This window comes from Myotis nattereri (assembly GCF_964212035.1).
Source record: "Myotis nattereri genome assembly, chromosome: 15".
Classification (NCBI taxonomy): domain Eukaryota; kingdom Metazoa; phylum Chordata; class Mammalia; order Chiroptera; family Vespertilionidae; genus Myotis; species Myotis nattereri.
In genome coordinates, this window is record NC_138090.1 from 28,893,410 (window position 1) to 28,917,867 (window position 24,458).

At 55.2% G+C, this 24,458-nt stretch overlaps 2 protein-coding genes across 5 annotated transcripts in view; one reads left to right on the forward strand and one right to left on the reverse strand.

Annotated features, from left to right (window-relative positions):
* Positions 1-10,541, forward strand: part of JPH3 (junctophilin 3) — a 92,965-nt gene extending 82,424 nt beyond the window's left edge. The window contains exons 3-5 of the mRNA XM_081107530.1: positions 3,278-3,402; positions 5,467-6,347; positions 8,704-10,541. Of these exons, the coding sequence (XP_080963656.1) occupies positions 3,278-3,402; positions 5,467-6,347; positions 8,704-8,784 (1,087 nt within the window). The 3' untranslated portion in view covers positions 8,785-10,541. The remainder of the gene's footprint in view (positions 1-3,277; positions 3,403-5,466; positions 6,348-8,703) is intronic.
* A 6,970-nt stretch (positions 10,542-17,511) lies between these two features.
* KLHDC4 (kelch domain containing 4) overlaps positions 17,512-24,458 on the reverse strand; it is a 51,917-nt gene continuing 44,970 nt past the window's right edge. For 3 of the 4 annotated variants that reach the window (XM_081107533.1, XM_081107532.1, XM_081107534.1), the window contains 5 exons: positions 23,260-23,335; positions 21,255-21,463; positions 20,241-20,643; positions 19,412-19,522; positions 17,512-18,324 (listed from right to left, as the gene is read on the reverse strand). In XM_081107533.1, coding sequence (XP_080963659.1) covers positions 18,152-18,324; positions 19,412-19,522; positions 20,241-20,643; positions 21,255-21,463; positions 23,260-23,335 — 972 coding nt within the window. In that variant the 3' untranslated portion in view covers positions 17,512-18,151. Of the gene's footprint in view, positions 18,325-19,411; positions 19,523-20,240; positions 20,644-21,254; positions 21,557-23,259; positions 23,336-24,458 lie in introns of all 4 variants that reach the window. The other variant, XM_081107531.1, reaches the window with a different exon arrangement.

Here is a 24,458-nt window from a genome sequence, read left to right on the forward strand (position 1 = left end):
AAAGTTATTCTAAAAACAAAGAAAGCCCTGCCTGTGTACGTCCTGGAGAGGAGCCACAGCACACACTCCAGCAGCCGTGAGCGCGGAGCCCGCGGCTGGTTCGGGGCGAGTCGGGGTGCGCCGGCTCCGGGCGCCCTGGTGGATCGAGCCACAGGCTGCGCTGCTGTTCCCCATCGGGACCAGCCGCGTTCAGACGGCCAGTGTCTTAGCTTAGGGGGCGTCACAGAGCCTCACGGAATCTGATGAAAGGCGTGCACCCTCCCTCCTCTTTGGGAGTTTGGGGGGTGCGAGTAGAGCATTTTGAGTATAATTTCAGGGGACACATGGGCCCTCCCAAAGGCCCCCAGTTCAGAGCCCCTCCAGGGGTCACTCGAGCCTCGGTCAGCCTCCAGGTCTCCGGGCTGGGCTGTCGTGCTGCTGTAGCTGTCGGCTCGCTGGGTCTCAGCCCAGGACGGATGCGGGACAAGTGGCGGGAGCTGGCTCCGCAGGCCTCTGCTCCACTCACCCTGCCACCTGGTCCTTCCCCTCGTCACCGACTCTCCCACCTGCGTGTGGCCGTGGAGGCTCACGCCGGCCTCACCGGGTCTGACTTCCACCTGTTTCTCACGTGGCGACGCTGACAGCTCTGAGATACCGACGCACCTGTCCCAGCCCACGTTTTCCATAAACTCGTGGCTGTGGCCTTCGGGAGCCGGGGCTGTGGCCTTCGGGAGCCGGGGCTGGGAGCCGGGGCTGTGGCCTTCGGGAGCCGGGGCTGGAGCTCGAGGCTTCAGGTGGGCGTGGTCCTCAGAGGCGGTGGGTGGGGAGGGGCCAAAGGCTGCGGGAATGATTTATCCAGTTGGTTTGTTATTGATGCAGATTCAGTGTTAATAACTGGTGCTTTATTAACAGCTTTGTCTCCATGAGGCTCCTGCCCCTCTCCTGTTGTAATTACAACCACAGGGTTCCCCAGGAATCTTCTAGAGCAGTGGTTCTCAACCTTCCTAATGCCGCGACCCTTTAATACAGTTCCTCATGTTGTGGTGACCCCCAACCATAGAAAAATTATTTTCGTTGCTACTTCATAACTGTAATTTTGCTACTGTTATGAATTGTCATGTAAATATCTGATATGCAGGATGTATTTTCATTGTTACAAATTGAACTAAAGCATAGTGATTAATCACAAAAACCATATGTAATTATATATGTGTTTTTCGATGGTCTTAGGCGACCCCTGTGAAAGGGTCATTCGACCCCCAAAGGGGTCGCAACCCACAGGTTGAGAACCGCTGCTCTAGAAGGTGGTGCATCTCAGCTTGTGCTCCCAAGGGACATGGGGTTGCAGCTGTCTTGAGTGACTGTCATCTTTTCCCAACTTCTAGGAGGGAGAACTCTGGGCAGACTCTCCTCCATGCTACATTTTGCAGGGGTGTCTCTTAAGTTAGGGGCCCGCGGCCAGGCGGTGCGGCGGTGCGGCGGGCGGCGGGAGCCGTGGAGAGGAGTTTTAACGGGGACCCTGGAGCCTGGAGACGGCCACGCCGGCAGCCTCGGCAGCTCACCGCATTTCCTGCACATGTTCGTGCTGTGATTTACTGTGCGTCCGTATGTCATACGTTTGTTTCTTATAGCAAAGTTGTTCCTAGTTATTGGTGGAATTTTGAAACGAGAAAGCCTCGTCGCTCATGAGGAGCGAGGGGTCTCCGGGGTAAGCCTGTGGACTGAGGAACTTGGGTGTTGGAGGGTCAGGCTGCTCAGAGGAGCCTTGAGAGGCGACCGCTGAGGGGCAGGCTACCTCGTGTCTTGGACTGGTCGTTGTGCCTCGGTTTCCCTGGTGTCGGGAAGCAGTGCCCCCTGGAGCCAGGACACCAAACAAGTAGGGACGCGTGGCATCGTCCTGCCTTGGTCACCCAGTCCAGCCTCGTTTTATGGAGGGAGGAGGGCCTCATGTGGGCCTCAGCTGGGGAGCAGAGTCCTGGGACCCCTGGGCTAGACATTTCGGGGCAGCAACCTCCAGCTGACCGGCTGGCCTCCTGGTCCTTCCCCGGAAAGTCCGTCACGCATCCACCTGGCGTGGGCATCACCGGGTCTGCCACTTGGTGCAACGTGTGCAGAATGTTTATTGACGTGAGAGCAAACCCATTCTGATCACGTCCCCCACACCCAGCCTGTGCTTGGGGACTTCATGTGCCCCCCGACTCCCATACATTCACGAGGTCAGTGGTGTCACTGACTCCGTGTGACCAAGGGAGAAACTGAGGCACAGACGTGACTTCCACTGAGCCTCTCTGCTCCTCCCTGGAGGTGCCACGCCTGGGCTCCGAGTGGCGCCATCACCCACAGCGAGGTGCTGGAGGAGCTAGGCCTGGCCTCTGGGCAGAGCCCGTGGGAGACAGACTTGCTTTCTCCCAGCATCTGGAGACCGCACTTCATGCCCACTCTCTAAGCCTGGCTCTTCCACATACCGGGGTTAGTGATAGCAGCTGCTAGAAGGTGCCAGGTGATGGCTGAGCGGACGCCCCCTGGCCCCATGCGGGTGGGGTGGGGCAGGGGTCGGAGTGGAAGGAGCGCCGGGTGAGTGTGCCGGGGACCAGCTGCAGTCCCAGCGCGACCTCTCCGGAACGCCTCGGCTCTCGGCTCACCTGGGCCTCCTTCTCGGGGAGCCGGGGGTGGCAGTGCCACCTGCTGGGATGAGCAATGGGCAGCCTGGGCACAGGATAGTGGGTGTCTGGACGTGTCTGGAGAATCCTTCCTAGCGATTCGGCTCCTCCCTGGGCCTGGAGCCAAACCTGGGGCTGGAGGAGCGTTTTTGTTCCTTATGCCCTTGACCTTCTGAGTGCTGGCGGGTCCACCATCAAGCCTGCCTGTTCCTGCTCAAAAGCCTGGCTGCCCACTCACCCCTTGGGTGTGGCGGGGTGCACCTGCCCCCCAAACTGTTCATTTGTCAGGTCAACATTGGTTAAGCACCTGCTCGCTCCTGGAGACTCAGAGACAAGTCAGCCGGTCTCGGCTTCAGGCTGTGGGACGACCCAGGGAGGAGGGACACTCCTGCTGCAGGACCTGAGCTCATCTGGGACCCAGGCCCCGCACAGGGGTGGTGTGCCCTGTGCCCAAATGAGCTGGTCTGGTTGGTGCCCAGGGATGTTCGCTGAATGAATGAAGGAACGAGAGACCCGCAAGTCTAAGGGCACATACCCCAGGGCGCCCAGCATCCTGTCCTGGCCCAGCCCACTGTGGGATGGGCTGCCCAGCCCCTCTGCCTCCTGTGCGCTCACTGCCCTTCCTGCCTCTCCCCCAGGACCTCCCACTCCCGGGCCAAGGCCGAGGCAGCCCTCACTGCGGCTCAGAAGGCCCAGGAGGAAGCACGGATCGCCAGGATCACTGCCAAAGAGTTCTCACCTTCCTTCCAGCACAGGGAAAACGGTGAGTCGGGCGCCAGGCGGGCGGGGCTGGGTGTCCTCCAAGGCCACGTTCCAGCAGGTGCTGCCCGCTGCCGTCTCCCCTCGTGTTCACGCCCCTTCACGATGATGTGTGTCCCTGCAAGGGCCTTGGCACACTCCTCCCTCACACGTGTCAGCACCTCTCCCTGCCTCCGGGGCTGTGCCCCTGTGTGCACGCGTTTCCATGCATCACCCTCTGCTTTCCATGATGGTGAATGTCTGTGTGCTCTGCGTGTGCATGTGGTCTCTCCCTGCCCTTCCCCAATGTTATGCTAGAACTTCCTGTGACAAACCAACTGTTCTATAACTGCTCTGTTCAGAAAGGTAGCTAGTGGCCATTGGGGACTGCGGCTAGTTGGCTGAGGCCCTGGTCATTAGTTGCGTTTGATCAGAACTGATCTGCATTTAACGGTAGAGAGCCACGCGTGCCTGCTGGCGGCCACCCTGGGCAGAGTGGCTCATTAACTGAGGGGAGCTCCCGCCATGTCCTTTGGTGGAAGCTGGAGGAGCTAGAGGCCACTGCAGGTAGCAGATCTGTGACCCTCGTCCTGTCGGGACCAGGCCTGCGGGAGGCGGAGAGGACTGGAGAAGGCGGGCATTGCTGAGAGAGGGCAGACAGCCCCGTCTCCGCTCACTTCCCTCTGGCCTCACCCTGGCGCTTCCCCTGCAGCAGGAAGCCCTGGGGGACAGGTTTGCGGGGATAGAAGCCGCTGGAGGTTTTAGGGTGACATCTGCCATGCGCAGTCTATCCTGAGCGCTCACCCGAGCTCTCCTGGAGCCGGAGCTCCTGGCCTCACCGGGAGGGCCCCGGCCTTTGGGGCAGGGAGGGAGGCCGCCCGCTTCTGGGAGGCAGGAGGACCCAAGATAAGCGACAAAGGTGTTGGAACCCAGCCACACATGTTCTGCTCTGCATTTTCACAAGGATGCTTCCAGGAATGTCACGCGCTCTGCAACTAATTTTAGCGGAGCACAGTCTCCAGGCTGGTGACGCTGACAGGGCGCTGGAGCTGAGCATGAGGGCACCGCTCTGGGGCGTGGGGTTCAGGGTACCCTGGAGGGTTGGTGTCCAGGCTTGTCTGGGACCCTAGGGTGTAAGGCGCAGGGGCCTGGGCCCCAGAAAGTCCAGATCACAGGCAGGCAGGTCAGGGGAGGGTCATGGGAGTCCTGTGATGGGGCCATAGCCCCCCACCCCAAGGGGGGCAGTTCTCCATGTGGTCCCTCAGACACCCCCTGGCCTGTTTCCCTCTCTGTGCTGGGGACTGGGGAAGAGGGAGACCACCCGTGCCCCCGTCCCATGGCTGCAGAGGGGTGGGAGACTACACCCCATGTGACAAATGGGTGCAGATGCAGGGGGCTGATTGCTTGCCCCAAGTCCCAGCACCTGTCTCCCCAGCACATCCAGGACCACATGGGACACCCCTTGGCGGCCTTCGCCCTTTGAAACACCCCAGGGACTGTTCATGGGCGTCTACAGCTCTGCCTTGTTCTGGTCACCGCCTCGGGCCCCCATGCATGCCAACAGCATGGTGGATGCATAGACGGGGCGCCCGGCCCCTGCTGAGAATCCTGGCCACACCGAGGGTGCCGTCCCCTAAGGCCCTCTCTGCCCTGGCTCAGAGGCTCCAGTATGGAAGCAGGGAGGGGAGCCCAAGCCGGGGTGGGGCAGGAAGAACAGGCCACCAGAGGCCTAGGCCACCCGAGAGGTCCGTGTCCTGGGCGGACAGGCCCCCTCCCCAGGCCACAAGACCTGGAAGGTCACCTAGCAGATGCTTCCTTTCATCCTCAGGTGGGCCCCATGGGGGGCGGGACCGAGACCCCCGAGTAGGCGGGGCCCCAGTCCTCGGACCCTGAGCCTTGGTCTGCCTGCAGCCCGGGCTGGGCCAGAGCTGCTGCCCACCACCGCCTGTCGGGACCTGGTCATCCTCAAAGCAGCGGTGGGCGGCGGCTTGGGGTCCATGGAGGGGCTTTGGGAACCACTGCCCCAGCCTGTGCTGCCGTCCTCGGGCTGGGTAACCAGCCTGTGTGCTGCCCGCTCCTCCCCGTACAGGGCTCGAGTACCAGCGGCCGAAGCGGCAGGCTTCCAGCGACGACATCGAGGTGATCTCCATGGGGACGCCCCTGCAGCAGGAGAGCCCGGAGCTGTACCGCAAGGGCACCACCCCCTCGGACCTGACCCCCGATGACAGCCCCCTGCAGAGCTTCCCCGCCAGCCCCTCGGCCACGCCCCCGCCCGCCCCTGCCTCCAGGAACAAGGTCGCCCACTTTGCGCGACAGGTGTCGGTGGACGAGGAGCGGGGCGGGGACATCCAGATGCTCCTGGAGGGCAGAGGAGGGGACTACGGCCGCCACGGCTGGGGCGAGGAGAAGGCCGGGGCCTCCAGGGGCGTCCGCAGCGGAACCCTCCGCAGTGGCCAGCCCGCGGAGGACTTCCGCTCCCGGGGCTCGGGCCACAAGCAGCCCGGGAACCCCAAGCCCCGGGAGCGGCGGACGGAGTCGCCCCCGGCCTTCTGGACTTCCCACCCTCGGGCCAGCAACCCCAGCTCAGGGGGCGCCAAGCTGCTGGAGCTGGACGAGGAAAAGCTGAGCAACTATGAGATGGAGATGAAGCCCCTGCTGAGGGTGGACTCCCACGGGCAGGAGGCCTACCCCCAGAAGAGACGCTACAGTAGGGGGGCCGCCTGCCGCGGCCTGGGCGAGGACCGGGGCTTTGGGGCGCAGAGACTGAGATCCAAGTCCCAGAACAAGGAGAACGTCCGGCCGGCGGCCGGCGCGGAGCCCGCGGTGCAGAGACTGGAGAGCCTGCGGCTGGGCGACAGGGCCGAGCCGCGGCTGCTGCGCTGGGACCTGACCTTCTCCCCGCCCCAGAAGTCCGCGCCCGTGGCCCGGGAGTCCGACGAGGAGACCGGGGACGAGCTCAAGTCCAGCGCGGTGAGTGGCTGCCCGTGGGGAGTGAGCCCCGGTTCGGCCCCCATCCGGAGCCTTCCATGGAGTCGGCTCTAGCCGAGTGGGTGGGGTGGGGTGGGGGTCAGGAGCGGCCCAGGCTGATGCCTTGGCTTCCAAGGACTGGGACCTCCCTCCCGGGAAGCCAGTGCGGGGCTGGGGCCATTTCCGTCAGACGGAGACTCAGGAGGTTAGTCACAGGCTTGATCCTTTCAGTGAAACACTTGGGCAGGTTTGGAAGCTCCCAAAAGGAAGGTGGCACATGGGACCCAGCCTCGCCCAGACCTGCCCCAAGTTCCTCCAACTCCCTGTGCTGGAGTCTCCTGTGAGCCCCACCACTGCCCACGAGTCCCCGCCCAGGAGAGACAGAGGGCCAGGCGCAGAGCAGGGGCGTCAGGCTGGGTCGGGTCCTTTTCCAGGCCATACCGCTTACCTGCGGGCCAGGCACGGTGGTCCCATCTGCCGGGACACACGTGTCCTGCTCCGAGGTCTACTTTCTAATAGGTGAGACGGACAGTTCTGTGAGGCTGTCCACCCCTCGGCCCTTCCTGTGAAGCCCCGGTTCTCCGAGTATGGCACTGCAGGGCACTCCGGGAGTTCGTTAGAATGAGGCTCTGACCCACCCAGGCCTGTGGGATCAGTGGCTCCGGGTGGGGCTGTCATCCAGGTTGACCAGGCCCCGGAGGGCCACCGGGGCTGCTCAGGAGTGAGGACCGTGTCTCGGGTGTGAAACTCACCTAGAAGCACCACTCCCAAGGCGGGTGGATTGGAGGGAAGGACAGACACCCCTGGGCAGGACCTGTCAGGGGCTGGGGAGAGCTCTTGCACCCTGAGGTACCTCCTGGGACCCTTTGTCAGGTGGCTTCTGCCTAGAAGCAACATGCCTTGGCCCCTTGGCCCAGTGGCAGCAGAAAGGGCCACTGGAACACACTTCAGACCTACACCCCAGGGTGATGCCTGTGTGGTCCCACACGATCCCCCTGGACCAGTGTCAGCCTACAGGGCCTCCCGCACATGCTGATGGGCGCCGCGTGCCACAGTCCCACTTGTCGCAGAGGAACTCTGGTGGCCGCCTCACGGGCATGCAGAGCCCGACTGAGTAACCAGCCTCTGTGTACTGCCCGCCATCCAGACTGGCCCCTGGGACTTGGTGCCACTGCAGGGCAGGGTTGGTGTCTGCCCGTCCCCAAGGAGTCCCGTTCCTCATCTGATGTTGTTCCCTTGGGAGAGAAGCTGCCTATCAGAAGACAGCCTGCTGGCCCTCGAGGCCATTTCTGCTTCCCCTTGAAACCTGTGAGCATGTCTTCTTGCTGGTGGACTGGTTCCTATTCTGCCTTCCCCGCCCAAACCCCTCTTGACCCCCGTGGAGAGCAGCCCCCGGGACCTAAGTGCCAGCTGCCACAACTCCGCTTCCCTCATTCTGGCAGCTGGGAATGTGTGTGCATGTGCAGCCGCATGTACGTGGTGTGTGCGCGCCTAATGTGTGCGCCCATGTGCACCTGTGTGCGGATGTGGTTGTTTTAGGGCAGCCGGATGATGGGCAGGGTGGAGACGCAGGAAGGGTTCCGTAGTTTCCCACTTAACTCTGCTGGCGAGTCTGGGAGCTTTAAAATGGAGCTCCCTTGGGAAGAGATGCAGGCTTCCAGCTGGGCTCTGGTACTTACTCTGTCAGACCAATGTCTGGTCCTGAGGGGCAGCTGGGGACCCCAGGACAGGGGAGTGGAGGGGCGTTCCAGCAGAGGCCTCTCCAGGGGGCAGGCCCTGCGCCCATCACAAAGGCTTCAAGATGACAAGCCCAAGCGACTGTGGGCTCCGCCCTGAGGCACTGGGCGCTGGGCACCCAGGAAAGGCTGCAGAAGACAAGTGCTCCTTCCCGCTGGCGAGGGAGGCGGGCGGCCCAGGGACGGCGGTTAGCACAGAGCTGGAGCCACTTCCGGGAAGGTGGTTTCCATGGAGGAAGATGTGTTCAGAGGCCTATTAGAGGTTCTCCCATTGACGGTTTGGGGGTCCCAGGCTGAATTTCGGGGCCACTCTGGGTGGGCTGCATCTGAAATCCAGTGGCAGTGTCTGTAGTCCCGGCTGTACAGAGCTGGGTGTGAGGTGCTTACGTGAGGAGAGACCTGGGGCACCAGGAGGGCGGGCAGCCGCCAGAGTGCTCGGGGCAGTGACTGCAGACCCCGAGTCCAGTGGCGGCCTCTTCCTCAGGTCTGACTTCTGCAGGGCTTCATGCTCTGAAGCTGGACGTTTGGTTCCAACCTCCTGTTTTGGTCTGGGGCTGGGGGGTGGATATGGCCAGAGAGAACAATCCAGACCAGGCTCAACCCTTTCTCTCCTTCTGTTCCAGGGCTCAGCTCCCATCCTGGTAGCCATGGTGATCTTGCTAAACATCGGAGTCGCCATTTTGTTTATTAACTTTTTCATCTGATGAAATTGTCACATTAGCAAAAATACCAGTTGGTGTACAAAGGGGGGACGTTAAAAGCAAAACAACAAAAAGGAAAGGATCATAACTCGGACAGCCCACAGCTACTTCCGAGTTTCTTCACAGAACCACACGATTGGGTATTACTCACAGTTTGCCTTTTTTTCTGGGTAATGTTTTTTGGATTTTAGCCAAAATTCTTTGCTTGTATAACACTATGCTGTGTGGCATGGCAGAAGGAGGCCAGCACGCCGATCCTCCAGCTTGAAGTGGAAAGAAAAGGGATCCCAGCAAATCAGCGGCAAAAACAATAAAATCGTCACCATCGTCATCACACTCCCTCCAGGGACATGGGAAAGGAGGCATCGAGGACGACCCCTCTGAGTGTCCAGCTGTGGCCGCGGGGGGAGCAGCGGCCGGGAGGTGTGACGCGGGGAGTCAGCTCACTCTGCTTCTCCTTTCTGTCCTGGAATCGGGGGGTCAGTGTGGGCGAGGTGCGGGGAAGAGGGTGTCCCATCCTGGCTGGCCGCAGCCTGGGCTTTATCTGTTTTAAATCTGTGCTGCAGAGTTCAGGAAGCAGAGGTCTGTCTTCTCTTCCCCCAAAAACAGACCCCTGGCCTCGGCGCTGCCCCACGGCTTTCCTTGCAAGGCCAGGTCCCACCCCGCGACGTCCTCATTTCCCTGCTGTCCCTCTCTCTTCCCCATCCTCCCACCAGACCCCGGGCAGCCAGGCTGCAGATGGCCAGAGCCTGCAGAGGCGCGGGGCTGGTGCCAGAGGGCAGGGAGCAGTGCGGCCCCTGGGCCATCGCGCCTGGGCTGCAGCACGGCCTTCCAGTACTTACTGTGCAGGACAGGTATCCAGGCTCCCACGTCCGTCAGACGTCCACAGCCCTTTCATGACACCATCTTCTCCCACGTCACTGAGCCCACGAGTTTCATTTTGTCCTGTGCCTGCAACTTCCCCCACAGACATGCCTCTTCTTCCCAGATGCCTCATTAATTCTCCGGAGCTGGTCTAGTCCCAGGACAGAATGTGGTTGAAATCAAGTGGCTTAAAAATTCCTGAGAAATCGTTGCATATCCATCTCCCCCCCAAATATGTAACACAACTTTCAGTCACGCACAAACAGATTCCTGGAGTTTCTGCTTTCTCCACCAGTGTTGCTCTGTCATCCAAACAAAAGAACAAGGCTCCAGAATGTTTGAGTGCTCTATGGTCCTAGCTCGAGCCAGCCCGGCCAGCGGGTATGGACGTGTCTGTGGGGCCACGGGCACGTCCATACCCAGGTCCCCTGTGCTCACACCTGGGAAGGTCCTTAAGGTGAGCCCCACAGTCGTCCTGGGTACAGCCCGCCTATGACTCTGCCTTGCTTTGCTTATGTTTAGCTGTTTCTCTGCTACCTTTCAAGCAGATTTCTTTACTACACTGCACTGGATTGCTATATTTTTAACCAGAAATAAACTAAAGATTAGAGCATGTTCCAGTTAAATTCAGTTTTATTTTTTTTCTGTTATACATTCAATTCCCCGTTCCTTCTCACATTTTGGTTTAGGTTGGGGTCTTTTTTGGGGAGTGGAGACATGGGAAAGGGAGGGAGGATCCGTAGGAAATACATTTCTGATAATGTTGCTTTCTAAAGGGATATCACATCTTTTTGTACATCTTTTTTCCGTTCCTCTTTTTTAATATCAAGTGGTTGCTGCAGACCTGAAGTGAACCAAATAAAGATGCCTGCTCCTTGCAGCCCTAAGAATCATCATGCTGGGATATGTGGTTTATAATTCTTTGCAACTCTGTCAAGATTACAGACCTTTTTTTGTACATTCCAGTAACTGCATGACAAAAATGGTACCTACAAATGCAGGTTTATATATTTACATGCAAACACCATGAGGTTGTTAGATGCATAAAAGCAGCAGCACAGAAGCGCACCTCATTCAATAGAAGCAGTAGTGGTTTCATGACTAGATGTCTCCATCACTAGTCCAGCTGCCAATCACACACTTGTGAAAAACAAATCAACACCTTCCCCCCCCCCCCCCCCCCGCCCCATCCCTGCACTCCATACCTACAGAGGGCAGAGCCATTTCCCTGCACTCCTGGTGAATTCCAAGTAGATTCCACCAAGACCAAAACACGGTCGGAGAGACCAGAAAGCTCCTTAATTGTTGCAGTGGGACTGAGGACCAGGCTGCCTCGCAGATCCCTGCAGATAGGCCGAATGCTTTCGCTCAGCCCAGCTTGCGTTTCCTACCTGCCCAGAGCCTCAGGTTTGTCCGAGGGGTGCGCCAGTCACCTAACTCCAGGCCGAGTCCGCTGACCTGCTTCTCATGCACGCTCCTCGTGGATGTGTGTGTGCTGAATTCAAGGACACGTGGGACTGGGGAAAACAGACGTGTCATGGCTGCCCCCACTGGTACAGAGCACTGACAAGTTTTAATTAATTCCAGAGCAACCTTGTGAGAGTCAGTTCTCCCGACGTGCTCTGGGTGTGAAAACCTGGGGCAGAGACATTGAGATACCTGAGATACTAGGCTGGGCCACGGGAGAAGGGGTCGCCACCCCGTGCCCACCTCTCCTCACCCGCCCAAGGCTGGAGCCTGCACTCGCACCTTACCCTAGGAGAGCTGGAATGGACGTTACCCTGTAAAGTCACCAGGTAACAGGTCTGTGCTGATGGTTCACTGGTTCCACTTACCACAAAGGAAGGAGCCCCGTGTACCGGATTCACTTGTCCTTTGAAGTCTGCTTCGTGTCTGTACAATGCCTGGGTGATTTCAGGCCCCTGAAAAGTCCTATTCGTCTATCCTTTTGAATTCTTAGGTTTGTAATCATTAGCACACAGATTCCCAGAGACAGAGATGAGGTATGCAGTACGTAAGCCAAAATAACTGACAAGGAAGACAGTGCTAATATAGAAAAAAATCAGTGCATCCACAAAAATGCAAAGCCCGTTGCCTAAATCATTCGAGGGAGGAGAGTCATGAAAATGCAAGGACTCTCTGACTCACTTTCCTAGGAAGTCCATGACATCTAACGACCACTACACTCCGGTCTTGTTGAGACGCCATGGTGTGTGGTGTGAATAAACACTCGCAGTAAGATGACAGGCTCTTTCCGACATGCACTAAACCCAAGATAAGAGTGAGTCTCACCAGTGCACGGACTCCCCTCGGGGCCTGTCTGGCACCCGGGGCACACAGACGGAGCAGCCCCGTGTCCCGGCTAACACCTGACGTCCCAGCCTGGTCATCGAGGTGCTCCCGTTCCCTTTCAGTAAGTCATGCGGCCACCCCCGACAAACCAAAGGGCATTACTGAGAACTGGGGAGGTGTTCAGATCCCACAAGACACTGAGGACTTGTTAAAGATGAATATTTGGGGGCGTGAATCAAATGGTCCCATTTTTTGCGATTTTTGTTGGTTTGGGTTTCTGATTATTCTTTAAAGACACCCAATCACCACCAGTATTCTCTCTGGGCAGGGTTTTCCTGTCAGGCAGTTCTCACCTGTACCCAAGACGGGGGGCCGAAGAGGCCCAAGGGGTGCTCCCAGAGACGCCCCCAGTGGCCTCCTCCAGGGGCACTTGCTTATTTCAATTTCACGTGCACAATAAGACACTTTTCAACACGAAGGGTGGAAGATGCAACCCTTTTCTACAGGAAGCCCAGTTTCTTTACCTTTTATAGGTCTTGTCTTCCATGTTTTTTCTTGCCTTTGGTCTCAGAAAGTTGCCATAAAGGTGCCTACTAGGTTTTAAGACATCGACTTCCACAGCTGAATGTACTGCCTGACCCTCACAACCAACTGACAGTACTGAGTATCGCTGACAAACACCTCAGGGTCATGGTACCAAGGAAACCTTTCCTGGACAAGCATTGGCTCCTGGTCAGTTCAGCATAAAAGCGAAGTCACAGGATCAAGAGGAAGAAGGAATGAGGGGAAGCTGTCTGTGAACGTAAGGTGTCTGGCCAGTTTTGTTCTCTGGCCAGGGCTGGCCACGTCAGGCAAGACCATCAGTAAGCAACGCTAGAAAAACAACCTGCCCCAAGTGTCCAGAAGTGTCCCTAACTCAGCCTTAAAAGAAGAAAAAGTGCAGTTGCCTTTGTTTAAAAATAAAAAACAAAGCTGTATTTTTACAGTGTCTCCATGTGCCTGGACAATGTGAACTACAGACTGTATGGAATGTCTGAAAACTATGGCAGCACAAGGGTTGCAGACTCTGAAACACGTAGGGGCGCGGCTCAGGAAGGCACGCAGGAGGTGCTGGCACGGAGTGAGAAGGGCAGAGGGAAACATGGCGGGGGCGGTGCCAGAATGGGACACCCCTGAGGGGGATGGAAGCAATGCTTTGGAAGATGGCTCAATGTTTTTGGAGTTTGCTTCCACATGAAATCCCACCATGGAAGTGCCTGAGACAAATGTGCAAACGTGCTCCTAAACCTCAGAGAAGCAGGCAGCCACCGGGGCAGAGCAAGGGTGGATGTGAGCCGAGCAGGGCCGGGGGAGCACGGCAGGCCTCACACACCTACCTCACTGGGCTGCCCCCCCACACCTGCTGCCCGAGATACACACAGCTCACTGTGCGCCGGCGCCAGGGGTCAGGCCCCAGGCTGCCCAGGCCTGTCGCCACACCCTCTCCTGCTGCCCTTCCCATCATGTCTGTGCCACAGGATGCAGGGCGCCAGCTGTGCTGCCACTGCTTGGTGATGTGGTGACAGCGGCAACCCAAACCCATGAAGGCAGAAGGCCCCAAGGAAAGGTGGAGACGGGTCTTGGCTGGACCCCTGGGCCCTCAGTAAGTCATCCACACCTGCTAGGTCAGGCAGGAGCCAGGGCTGCTTCCTTAGAGGTCAACACTTGACACACCCAATGCAGGCATGATGAGTTCTAGTCCCTTACCATTACAGCACTCGTATTGCAAGAGCACTTACACAGCCCACCAATTTCTCTTTCTCTCTCAATGTGATCAGTTCCAAAAGGGCAGACATACTGTGCACCCACCGACCTTCCATGAATGACGCCTGCACCACACTGTGTGAGCCTGGAAAGGCCGGTCGAGAGGAATACTGCCCCGCGTGGGGTTCCCACATGGGCACAGGCCAGGTAGACAGTGGGACGCTCAGGAGGAAGGAATCCGCGCTGAGGGCCAGCATTGCGCATGCGCCCTCCAGGCTACTCTGGCACCCATGGCCCTGGGACCGGGCTCTCCCACTGGGCCACTGAGTGAGCCTGTCCTTTAGCGTGGTCACTGACACCATCAGAGCAGCAGGGCCTGCACTCTCACTGTCTGAGTGGCCCTCACGCACACTCAGTGGCTTACACAGGAGTGAGCGTGCCCCTGACCACTGATCTGCCAATGCCTCCAAACACTGGGCTAACCCTGACACTTCCAGCTGGACCCTGCTTATCTGCACCATCACCATTTCTAGCCTAAAACCCACACACCCGCACCGTTCACGTGAGCAGTGCGTGAAGCTCATCCTCACGCTAGACATGAAACCACTAACCCTGACGCGGTTGCCTTTTTGTGAATGAACTCTAACATAAATCCGTCTCAATCTGCGTTTTCTTTTTTCCACCCTTTTCCCATGGTGCATGTGAACCGTTTGCTAATACTGTGCAATCATTTTGTGCATTGACAAAAGGGAATGTTGACTATGTTCTGATTTTTCCTATTAATGAAGCAGCTAAAAACATTACCTCAGCCTTCTTCTTTTAGTTGGGAAAATAGCTTGGTTATTTACAAAATGAAAATAAAATAATTTTCTTTAATGAATGTTTAAATCAGACCATTACTATATATTTCACTAACTGAAAGCAAGGGACAGTGTTGAGATTAAGGAAAAATTTTGCTCCTTTTAGTAATAAATATTGTCATTTGAAATTTGGAAAACTTGCATCCTTGTATAAGTAGTGTCTTTAATGCAAGTTCCTTCTAGTGACAAAATTATGAGCTGGATAATTGCAACTTACAGAACTGAGCCTCCGTTAACCAACAGCGTCCCTCTGTCACATTTGGAGGATCTTATTTGAGTAGGAAAGCTCTGTGAATATGAATCTGAAATGTGCCCCCCACCTTCTCTCACCAGCTTTTCCTATGTGTTTAGACTAATAACCCTGTTCACCATCTCAGGTTCCTCACCATAAACTGAGTGCCTGAGGCCTCCTACCCCATTCAGGCCTCACCCCCGCTCTGCCAGCTAACGGCCCAAGGATCTCACAGTATATTTTTTCCAAACCTGTTTTAATTTTCTTAAACTTCAACATCTGTGCTTCTCATGGGGCGGCTGTACTGAGTGTCTTTCTTCCCCATGAGTTTCTCTGCCTCGGAATCCTGCTGACACACTGCGGGGTCTCCAGCCCTGCTCCCGGGTGAGATCCCTTCCCCACACGGAGTCCCACGCCACACACAGCTCAACACGCCCGTCCTCAGCCTGACACGACAGCTTCCAAGGTGGCTTCTCACCTGGTCCCAGCACCTGTGGCCACCAACTGTTTTGGGCAGTGCCTTGGCTTCTGGCTGGACACCATGGTCACACCCCAAGGTCAGACCCTGGACAGCCTGGACTCGAAAGGCACTGCCGAAGCTCTCATGCAAAACAGAAAAAAGGATGACTGTGGTCTGTACTCGAGATAAGATGAGACTGATCTCTGGTGATCAACCACCTACGCACAGCTTGCTTCCCGATTTAACACCTGGGAAAGCGGAAGTTATTAGAGAGCCTCTTCCATACATGGAACTCAGCAGTGGACAGCAGCTGGATTTCAGACTCACTGGAGCTAGAGCTGATCCCTTTTCCTTTATGCCAGTGAGCAAGTGTCCCCTCCCTGCCATCCTCTGATATAATCAACACTTGTGTCACCTTCTCATTGCAACACATCTCACATGGGCAGCCTCTTGAAGAGGTTAACTTTCACCAGCAGACCCACCCAATATCTGGTCCCTCAATGTACTTGTATTGTCACCTAGCCACTGGTTTTCTGCTTGTACCAACTCGGTATTAAAAAAAAAAATCACATGTCCAATTGCAATAAACATCACTGTCAACAGCTTTTAAAAACCAACACTTCAACCCCTGCGAATTCCTCTTACTTCAGCCCGACCCAGACAGGGCTCAGGTGCTCCTGGGAAGTGGGGAGAGCGGAGAACTCGTCACATTCGAAACCCCACAGGGCTCTTCCAGAAGCCCCAGCACGGTGTCCACAGGGCTGACGTGGCAGGGCGATGGGCACCAGTAAGAAAAAGGGTGGGAAACCACCAGGAGGTGGGTATAAGGGGGGCTTCCCAACAACAATCAGCCAACCGAGGGCCTTGCCCACCTGGACATGGCCGCCTCCTGTGGTTCCGGCTCCAGCAAGGCAGGGGCTGCATGCTGGCCACTCGTGGCCAACGTGGCTGTCGGGGTGTCAAGAGCATTCAGTTAGGCAACCCAGTCACTGACAAACAGGACAGCAGGCGTGGCGGCTGCGCCTGGGGCACCGAGGTCCTGTGTCGATTCCCAACTCCCCGCTGCTGCAGACCGAAGGCACCGTTCCTGGTGTTTTAATCACAGCAATTAAACAGCAGAGACAGCAACTCTCCTGGAAGCGTTTCTTTAATCCTCCTGGGTTCTGATCAACCTCTTTACTCAAACTGCATCTTTAGCAGCAGCCCCATGGACATGACAGCAAAACACGTACTTGTTTGTACAGAGGCTTCTCTGGAGGGTGCTTTTCTTTCAACTTGGTTGGTTAAAAATTACCTTCTTTCCAGTCTTTTAGCTATAGGCTCCTCTAAGAAAAGTGGCCTCTGATAATAGACAACTGTGTTGAAGCCGATAAGATCTCCCAATTATTTCCTGCCTTAGCAGCGGCACGATCCAGCCTGGTGTGCTCCTGTCACACGGTCGGACAGCAAGGCCGAGGGACCTGCGTGCAGTTCCTGGGGGCCAGCTGCGGCGCTCACCTGGCTTTTCAGCCGTCCTGGGAGCTTCCATCTGGACTCTACATAGAATGTCAATAAAGGACTCAAACTGCCCCAGGACCCAAGGGAAGTGCCACAAATAAAAGCGAAATGCAGAATCCCTGACCCTTCCTCCCATGCCAACCAACCAGGCGCCATGCTGGCTAACACCCACCTGGCCTCTCCCCTATGACCAGGGTTCCTTTGGGCAATGCAAGGCACACACCCAGAGGGAGGCTCTGGTGGGCAGATGTGGCGGGCAGGCTATTGCAAGAAGAGAGCATCTCACTTCTGATCAGCCTGCAAAAGCCCATTTCCCCTCTGGGTCCTGTTAGAGCACAAGCTCACACCAGTGGGAGCTGGTTGGAGCCAAGCGTCATGAGAAGGTAAAGGCAAGGTGGAAGGAGGGGCTGCTGCTGGATTACGCTGGCCCCTGTTCTTCCACTGAAGCCCTGGCCCACGCCCTGCTCTGCTGGAGGGAGGTATTCCCTTTTGAAAAACAAACAAACAAACAAACAAAAAACCAGGTAAAGTATGGGATGAATGGGATGTTGGCCCTTAACTAAAAACTAAGATCCTACATTCTCATTGTTGCAGATATTTAAGATGAAAAAATGCACCAGGTAGTCATTCAAAGCCCAACTTTTGACCCCAAATTTAAAAATGAAAAGCAGTCTCCTGCCACTCACCCTGGAGCAGGCACCAGCCAGCATGTTAACACACCAGGACTTCTGCTGTGAGGAACCTCTGCCCCCAGGCCAGGCACTACACAGCAACTGCATGGGGATGGACAGTGGGGCAGCTGCCTTCCAGTACTGCCCTCAGCTTTCCTTCCTCTCTGTCACTTTGCAAATGACAACCTTGAGCCCCAGGGGTGAAGGATAGAGGGTGGCTCCACCACCTCCGCCCCAGCAAGGCTAAGGGATCGGTCCCTGAGGCTTCAGGTGCACTTGATCACTAAGAGAGCCCCAAGAAAAGCCAGTGGCAGAGAAGGAGCAGAACTGCCCAGCCAACAGCTATTTTATTTTATAAATAACAAGAAAACTCATACAGGCAGTCTGAGGGCTACTTCTGACAATTAAGTTAAAAAGCACATCTCCAGGTTGATAATATGCAGTCAATCAGAACGTTCATCCCCTAGCTCTGCAGAAGAGAAACCCGCCCACAGAGCACAAATGTTCCAGTCTGTATCAGAGCATGCTTCCTGGGGTCACTCCATATTCAAGTGCCGCCTGCGGTGTGGGTGGCCCACCCTCAGCCTGGCCCTGCCCTGGCAGGCCCCACCAGGACCTTGGTGCATGCAGGGCCGCACAGAAGACAACCTTTGCAGCAGCCTTGTTCCAAGTCCAGTTTATTTTAAATCACACCAGTGACGGGGAGGGAAGACAACCTCACTCAGTTTAACTTTTGGTCCAGGCTGGCGGCTCATGCTGAGTCATCAAAGAAAGCTTTTGCCATGGCATGGGCTACCTTCAGCACTCTCTTCTCCTTTGCTTCTGACCCAGCATCGTCTCGGGCAAGCCTCACCCAATACTGCTCAGTCCTAGGCAGGTAGTCTGCAAACTGCTCACCAGGCGTCACCAAGGGGTGCTGTGGCTCTTTCATGGGAAGGAGGAAAATAAAGAAACACGTTCAGCAGAGGAAGAAGGCCTGGGTCAGGCAGTGTAGGCCACCTTTTCGCAGCCTGAGGAGTGACTGTGGGAGCACCCGGATTTACAGAAATGATGCCGTGGAGCCATTCTGCACGACGACACTGCTCAAATAGCAAGCTGCTCAAACATACTCCAGATACAAATATTTTCTAAAAAACTTAGTGTGGATAAAAAGGGGCCACATGTTAACCTGACAAGCTCAGGGAAGGCCTGCATGGCAGCCCTGCAAACTTAGAGACCTAAAGTAACCACAAAGGATGGTCTGGAATTAAAACTTTTTAACTAAAAGCCATTTATGGCAGGTAGTCAGGTCCTAGGCTAGAATCACCCTTGACAAAAGTTAATCTTTATCATAACTGAGTCTGTCTATGGCAAGGATCCTCAAACTGCGGCCCGCCGAAAACATTTATCCGGCCCGCCGGGTGTTTTTGCCGCCGCTGCGTGCATAGGAATTTGTTCATAGTTTTTTTTTAAACTAGAGTCCAGCCCTCCAACGGTCTGAGGGACAGTGAACTGGCCCCGTTTAAAAAGTTTGAGGACCCCTGGTATGGGCTCTGCATCTAAGATAACGTACCTTTGGAATGTCAGGGTAACTTCCCCTTTTCCAAACCCCTCAGGGCACAACCAATGCACCAAAGCAGAGACTACAAATCCTCTTGTTATTTTTATTGTGTTAATTATTGACTATTAAATATCCTGTACCCACTTTAACTAAAAGATGTACCATTTTACTTTTTATTCAATCCCAGAGGTTTCCCTACTTTGCTTTCTCCCACCCTCCCTAATCTATCACCAATGAATTTCATGTAACCACTTATACCTTCTTTTTTTATTGTAATGTAAGAAATAAGGTGCAAAACTGCCATTCTCTGGAGCATTATCTCAACAGGTTGAGATTTTGCTTCCCGGAAATTGTTAACAGTTTGGCTCAAATAAACTCACAAAAATTCTATACAGGTTTGAATGTTTCTTATGCTAACATTAGGCTCACCTCTGAAGCATATCTACAAAGCAGTCAAATGTTAATACTCACCCTGGTCCTCCTCACTGCTGTCCTCATCCTCCTCGTCCTCCTCTCCGCCCTCAGCGCCCTCAGCAGCATCGCTGTCCTCCGAGTCAGTCTCCTCCAGCCACTCCTGTGTTTCTTTAGAGGAAAATGAACATCCACAGAGGGTCAGTGCAACCAGAACGAGGGGAACCGAGACTGGGAGCTGCTGAGGACCCCATCTTCTCACTAAGGAAACTCGACCTGAATGCAAGGCCCCTCACCCCAACATATCAAAATGCGCTGTTTTCCCTGGATCTTAGCAGAGATGGTGAGAATAAGATTGGCAAACCAGAAGACAGAAAAAAATCTTACACCAGCTGTCTTATACCTTCCCCTAAATGTGTGGATTTTAACTTTTAGTCTCAGACCTTAAAGAAACTAGTGACTTAAGAAATGAGCATGTGCCACTAGCGAGAGCCTGTGGTACGATGTGAAAGTGAGGAATGAAGGATCAGAGAGTAAGTGAGGCCCCAAGGTTCAGGTCACAGACTGGAAAGGGGCTGCCTGGAGGCTCATGTGCACACAGCAGGCTGCCCACGATGGGAAGCCGCCACAAGCAAAATCTGCTTTGCATCTATGGGAAGCCTGGACAGTTCTGAGGCCCACGTGAATGGTGTCAAGGGGGAGCCGGGGTCCCTGTAATGTAACCAGCCTCGCTCCCTGTGACCAGGGTCTGCTCTCACATGAACAGCCAGAGAGCACCCGGCTCATCGGCACAGGGTAGGTCTGGGCGGCACTTGGGGGCAGACTCGACAAGATGCTTTCCAAGTGCCCTCACCCAACCAAAGGAGGTGCTTCCCCCACCACAGCTCACCTGGATCCGCCTCCACCAAGACCGTCCACTGGTCCATTTTATGCAGGTCAAGGCAGTAGAAGTCGCTGAGGGTGACCTGGCGGTCACCGGCCTCAAACATGCCCCCAAAGAGGTAGAGTCGGCCATGCTTCACGGCCAGCATGGCATTGGAGCGGGGGCGGGGCTCCACCAAGGGGCCGCCTGCTTCCTCTGGGCTATCGTCCTCATCCAGCTGTGGCTGTTTTGATGGGCCTGGGGCCGTGAGCATCTGCTTAATGGTGACCACTGTTCCGTCCTCTGTGACCACCTCTCTGACCACCTCTCGGGGCGCCTGGGCACTGGCCTCCCCGCACTCCTGCTCGTTGGCTCCCTCAGGCTCTGCTTTTGTGCCCCGCCTTCGCTTCCTCTTCTCTGCCTTGGGCCCCTGTTGACAAAAAGGAGAGCAGCCCACTTCAGCGGCAGACAGGGCTGTGAGCTCCAGAGGCATGGGGAGCACCGCCCACCCGGGTGCTGGGCAGACGGCACTGGGCTGTACCCTAATCCACCTGCTGGGGTTGCCCCTTGAAGCCCACACCCAGTGTCACTCCTCAGAGAACGTGGAAGATGGCAAGTCCAGAACAGGCCCTCACGCTCACCCCTCTCAGCAGGGGCACTGAGGCCACTTACCTGGGCCGAGTCTCTCCACAAAGTGCTGCCTCCCTCCCTCGAGCCCTATTCCTGAGGCCGCTGACCTGCCTGTCAGCTCGAGGCCCAAAGCCGCTGGGGATCCCACTACTGGGACGGAGCCCACCACTGGGACTGGTGCCACAGCAGGGACAGAGGTGATGGGCTCCCTGCTTACAGTGACAGCTCACAGAGCGGCAGAGGGACCTAGAGGCCTGGGTGTCTCAACACCTGGCCTGGAAGGCAGAACTGGCTAACAAGACCACACAGCCTCTACCCAGTATCACCTGTGGAGGCAAGAGCCAGGTGCCGCGTTAAGCTGCCTGTCTGGTGCACGATGCACCATGGAACCACTTTGGAGCCCGACTCTACCTTCATCTGTCCCGCAAACCAGCGGTTCTTGGTGGCATCGTAGAAGTACAGGTCATTGAGGAAGTCGCCCTCCAGGCTCTCCTCCTCTTCCTCATCACAGACACCCCCGAAGAGCAGCGTTTGACTGTTTGGGGCCATGGCCACAGAAAAGCCAGACCTGGGAGTGGGTTTGGTGCCTGAAGGGTTGATCCGAGTCCACACCCATCTGCCTGTCACAGGAGAGCAGGAGCTGATGGAGGGTGTAGGGATGGAGGGGTAGCAAGAACCAGCCAATGGCACAAGTGTCCCTGCTCCCCCAGTGACTAGGATAGATGAAAAAATGCAGAACTGTGGGTAAAAGTCCATCAAGTCACTCATTTCCTCCCTCTGCTGAAAAACAAAACACAATTTTCAACATCTCACTCTAAGTTTTAATTCTTTTCCTTAAGGTTCAGTTGGCACTGGGGTGTCTTTTTCACAAACCCTCCAAACACTGCGCCCTAGAAGCTCTTTCCAGATGTGGACAGAGGCAGGGATGAGACAGGCATGGAGGCTGGCACACCCAGTGCACCCAGGCCTCCGGGAGGACCCTCACTCCACCCTCCCTTTCTCCTCTGTGGGCTGCATGCCCACGGGCCACACCACTTTACGTTCTTCCCTCTGGCTTGTGTTTAATTTCTATGATCAGCATCAAAATGTAACGTAGCGTGAAACGCGGGGGAAAGTTTTCCATCACGTCTAGAAAGAAGAACCAAGATTTTCACTCCAACAAACATTAAAAAGAAGCTTAACAGCCCAGCGGTGTTGCTCAATGGTTGAGCATCGACCTATGAACATGCCCAGGTTGCAGGCTTGAACCCCAGTAGGGGGCGTGATTCACATAATTGATTTTTCTATCTCCCTCTCTGAAATCAATAAACAAATATATATTTTAAAAAGAAACTTCACAGCAGCAGCAAGTGGGAAACACTGTGTCCTGCCTACATGTCCTCCATCAGCACACAGCCCAGGGGTGCCTCCAGGCTGCACCCACTAGGGGCCATGAGATGGATTCATCACCACCAGCATATTAACGCTTTGAGGAAAGAGAAAAGGATACATGTCAGGGGCCCCTGCACTTAGCACATAGTATGACGCATGCACACAGTGTGCGCCAGCTCGTAACACACCGTGTCCTTCTCACTGTGGAGTAAGGGCCTGATGGCCAGGATGCAGGGGAAACACAGGCTTGGGGTCTCACAGCCTAGAACAAAGTTCAGCTTTCAAGTTCAAGTCCACTGATGTGTAAACTGGGTAAATTACTTCATGACTCTAACCCTAGCTCCCACTGGGAAACGCAGACGTCCTCGCCAGTCGTGCACTGCGTGTGGCTGGCACCTGAAGCGCCTGGGTAGGAACATTTCTGAAGTCTTGGCTAAAGAATTTTAGCACAGGAAAGAGATGCAGGTACTCTGCACAGCAACCCCTCATTTTACAGAACAGAGCTCCCGGGAGACGAAGTAACTCACTAGAGGTCATAAAGCAGACCCTGATCACGCTGGATCCCTTTGGTCTAGTCCAGTCCTCTCATCACAAGACCTGCATCACACAAATGAACCACAACCTTGCTTTTTGTAAAGGAACTTTAAAAAGTGAATGTTGGAGATGTCAACCCCACCTTAAGCGGTCCAGAAGTCTATATTCTAACATCAGCCCCTTGCTCTTGAGCAAGGACAAGAGAAATGACTAGAAAGCTGTGGTTCCTGCTCTCTGCAAAGGGGAGTTCATGGTTTGATAGTGTATTCAAGCCAGTCCATCCTGAACTCCCCAGAGGGTGAACACTCCTCAGCCGCCTCTGCTGTGCAGGCAGGAGGACACTTAGGTTATTTATGGAGGGTCCGGCCTGGCCTGCTCAGGGATGAGGATGGCCTGTCCACTGACCATCAACCCTACAACCAGAAAGGCAGCTGGGCTTCCGTTTCTCTGCCCTGCCTTTCGCAGTGACATGCAGACCACCCACGGGCCCGTCCTCTCACAGCACCCGAACCTTCTCGTCCTTCCTCCGACTTCAGCAGGAACATATCTGAATGCTGGGTGCCTTTGTCCACATCTTTCTTGACTCTCTGAAAAGGAAAAAGGGAGTCATGTGAGAACTAACAGGGCACCACCTACATCTAAGAATAGATTTCAAATTTTAAAACCCTGCCTTCTAATGATCACAATCATGCTAGAAGCACTCTACGCTTCCTTACTGGAGCTTCCTGTGGCTTCTGCAGCAATCCTGCTTAAGTGGACGGAGCTCTAAGGAGACCACCGTGGGACTGTAATGCTATCACAATACAGCTATCCTTCCATTTTCAGTCCCTGCGTATCTTCAGTTCCCATCATCCTTCAAACCACCTGAGTCAGGCTGCACTGCGAGGATCAAATTGATGCTCCAGCAGAAGCCAGCCACCACCCAGGTAAGACTTTCCTGAGCTTCTAAAACAGCTGTCTGAACCCGGAGTCTAGCTTCAAATCGCTACCATTACCCAGCCAGACCAGACACCTCATTCTACATAGCAACGTCCGCCAGGCCTCGTGCCGCAGCTGTTATCTAAACACTAAAGGTGTCTCAAAAGCTACTTGGCAAATATTATCCTGGGTGGAAGGGTTTCAGTAAATTAACTTATTTTTATTTGTACTTTAAATTCCCTATTTTTAATAAAATTTTAATTTCAGAATACCTTTATATTTGCAGAAAAAATCAGGAGATATTATTGAGGATTCCCACATACTCCACACCCAATTTCCCTTACAGTTAACATTTTACATTAGTGTGGCACATTTCTCACAATTAATGACCCAATATTGACAAACTACTATTAACTGAAGTAATTTTTTGTTCAGATTCCCTCAGTGTCTCCCTAACGTGCTTTTCTGTTCTAGGACACTTGTTTTAGTGTCATGAATCCGTAGGCTCCTCTGGGACATGACGGTTTTTTAGACTTGCCTTGTTTGTGATGACCTTGGCAGTTTTACAAAATGTCCCTCTGTTAGGCTTTATCTGGCGTTTTTCTCACAATCAGACAGGGGTGTGGGGTATTAGGTGGTGGATCCCAATACAGCACCCTTCTCATCACATCATCTCACAGATGCATGCTGTCACCATGACTTATCACTGCCGGCATGGACCCTGACCACCTGGCTGAGGTGTATTTGTCAGGTTTCTCCACTGTCGAGAGACCCACCCCACCCCACCCCACA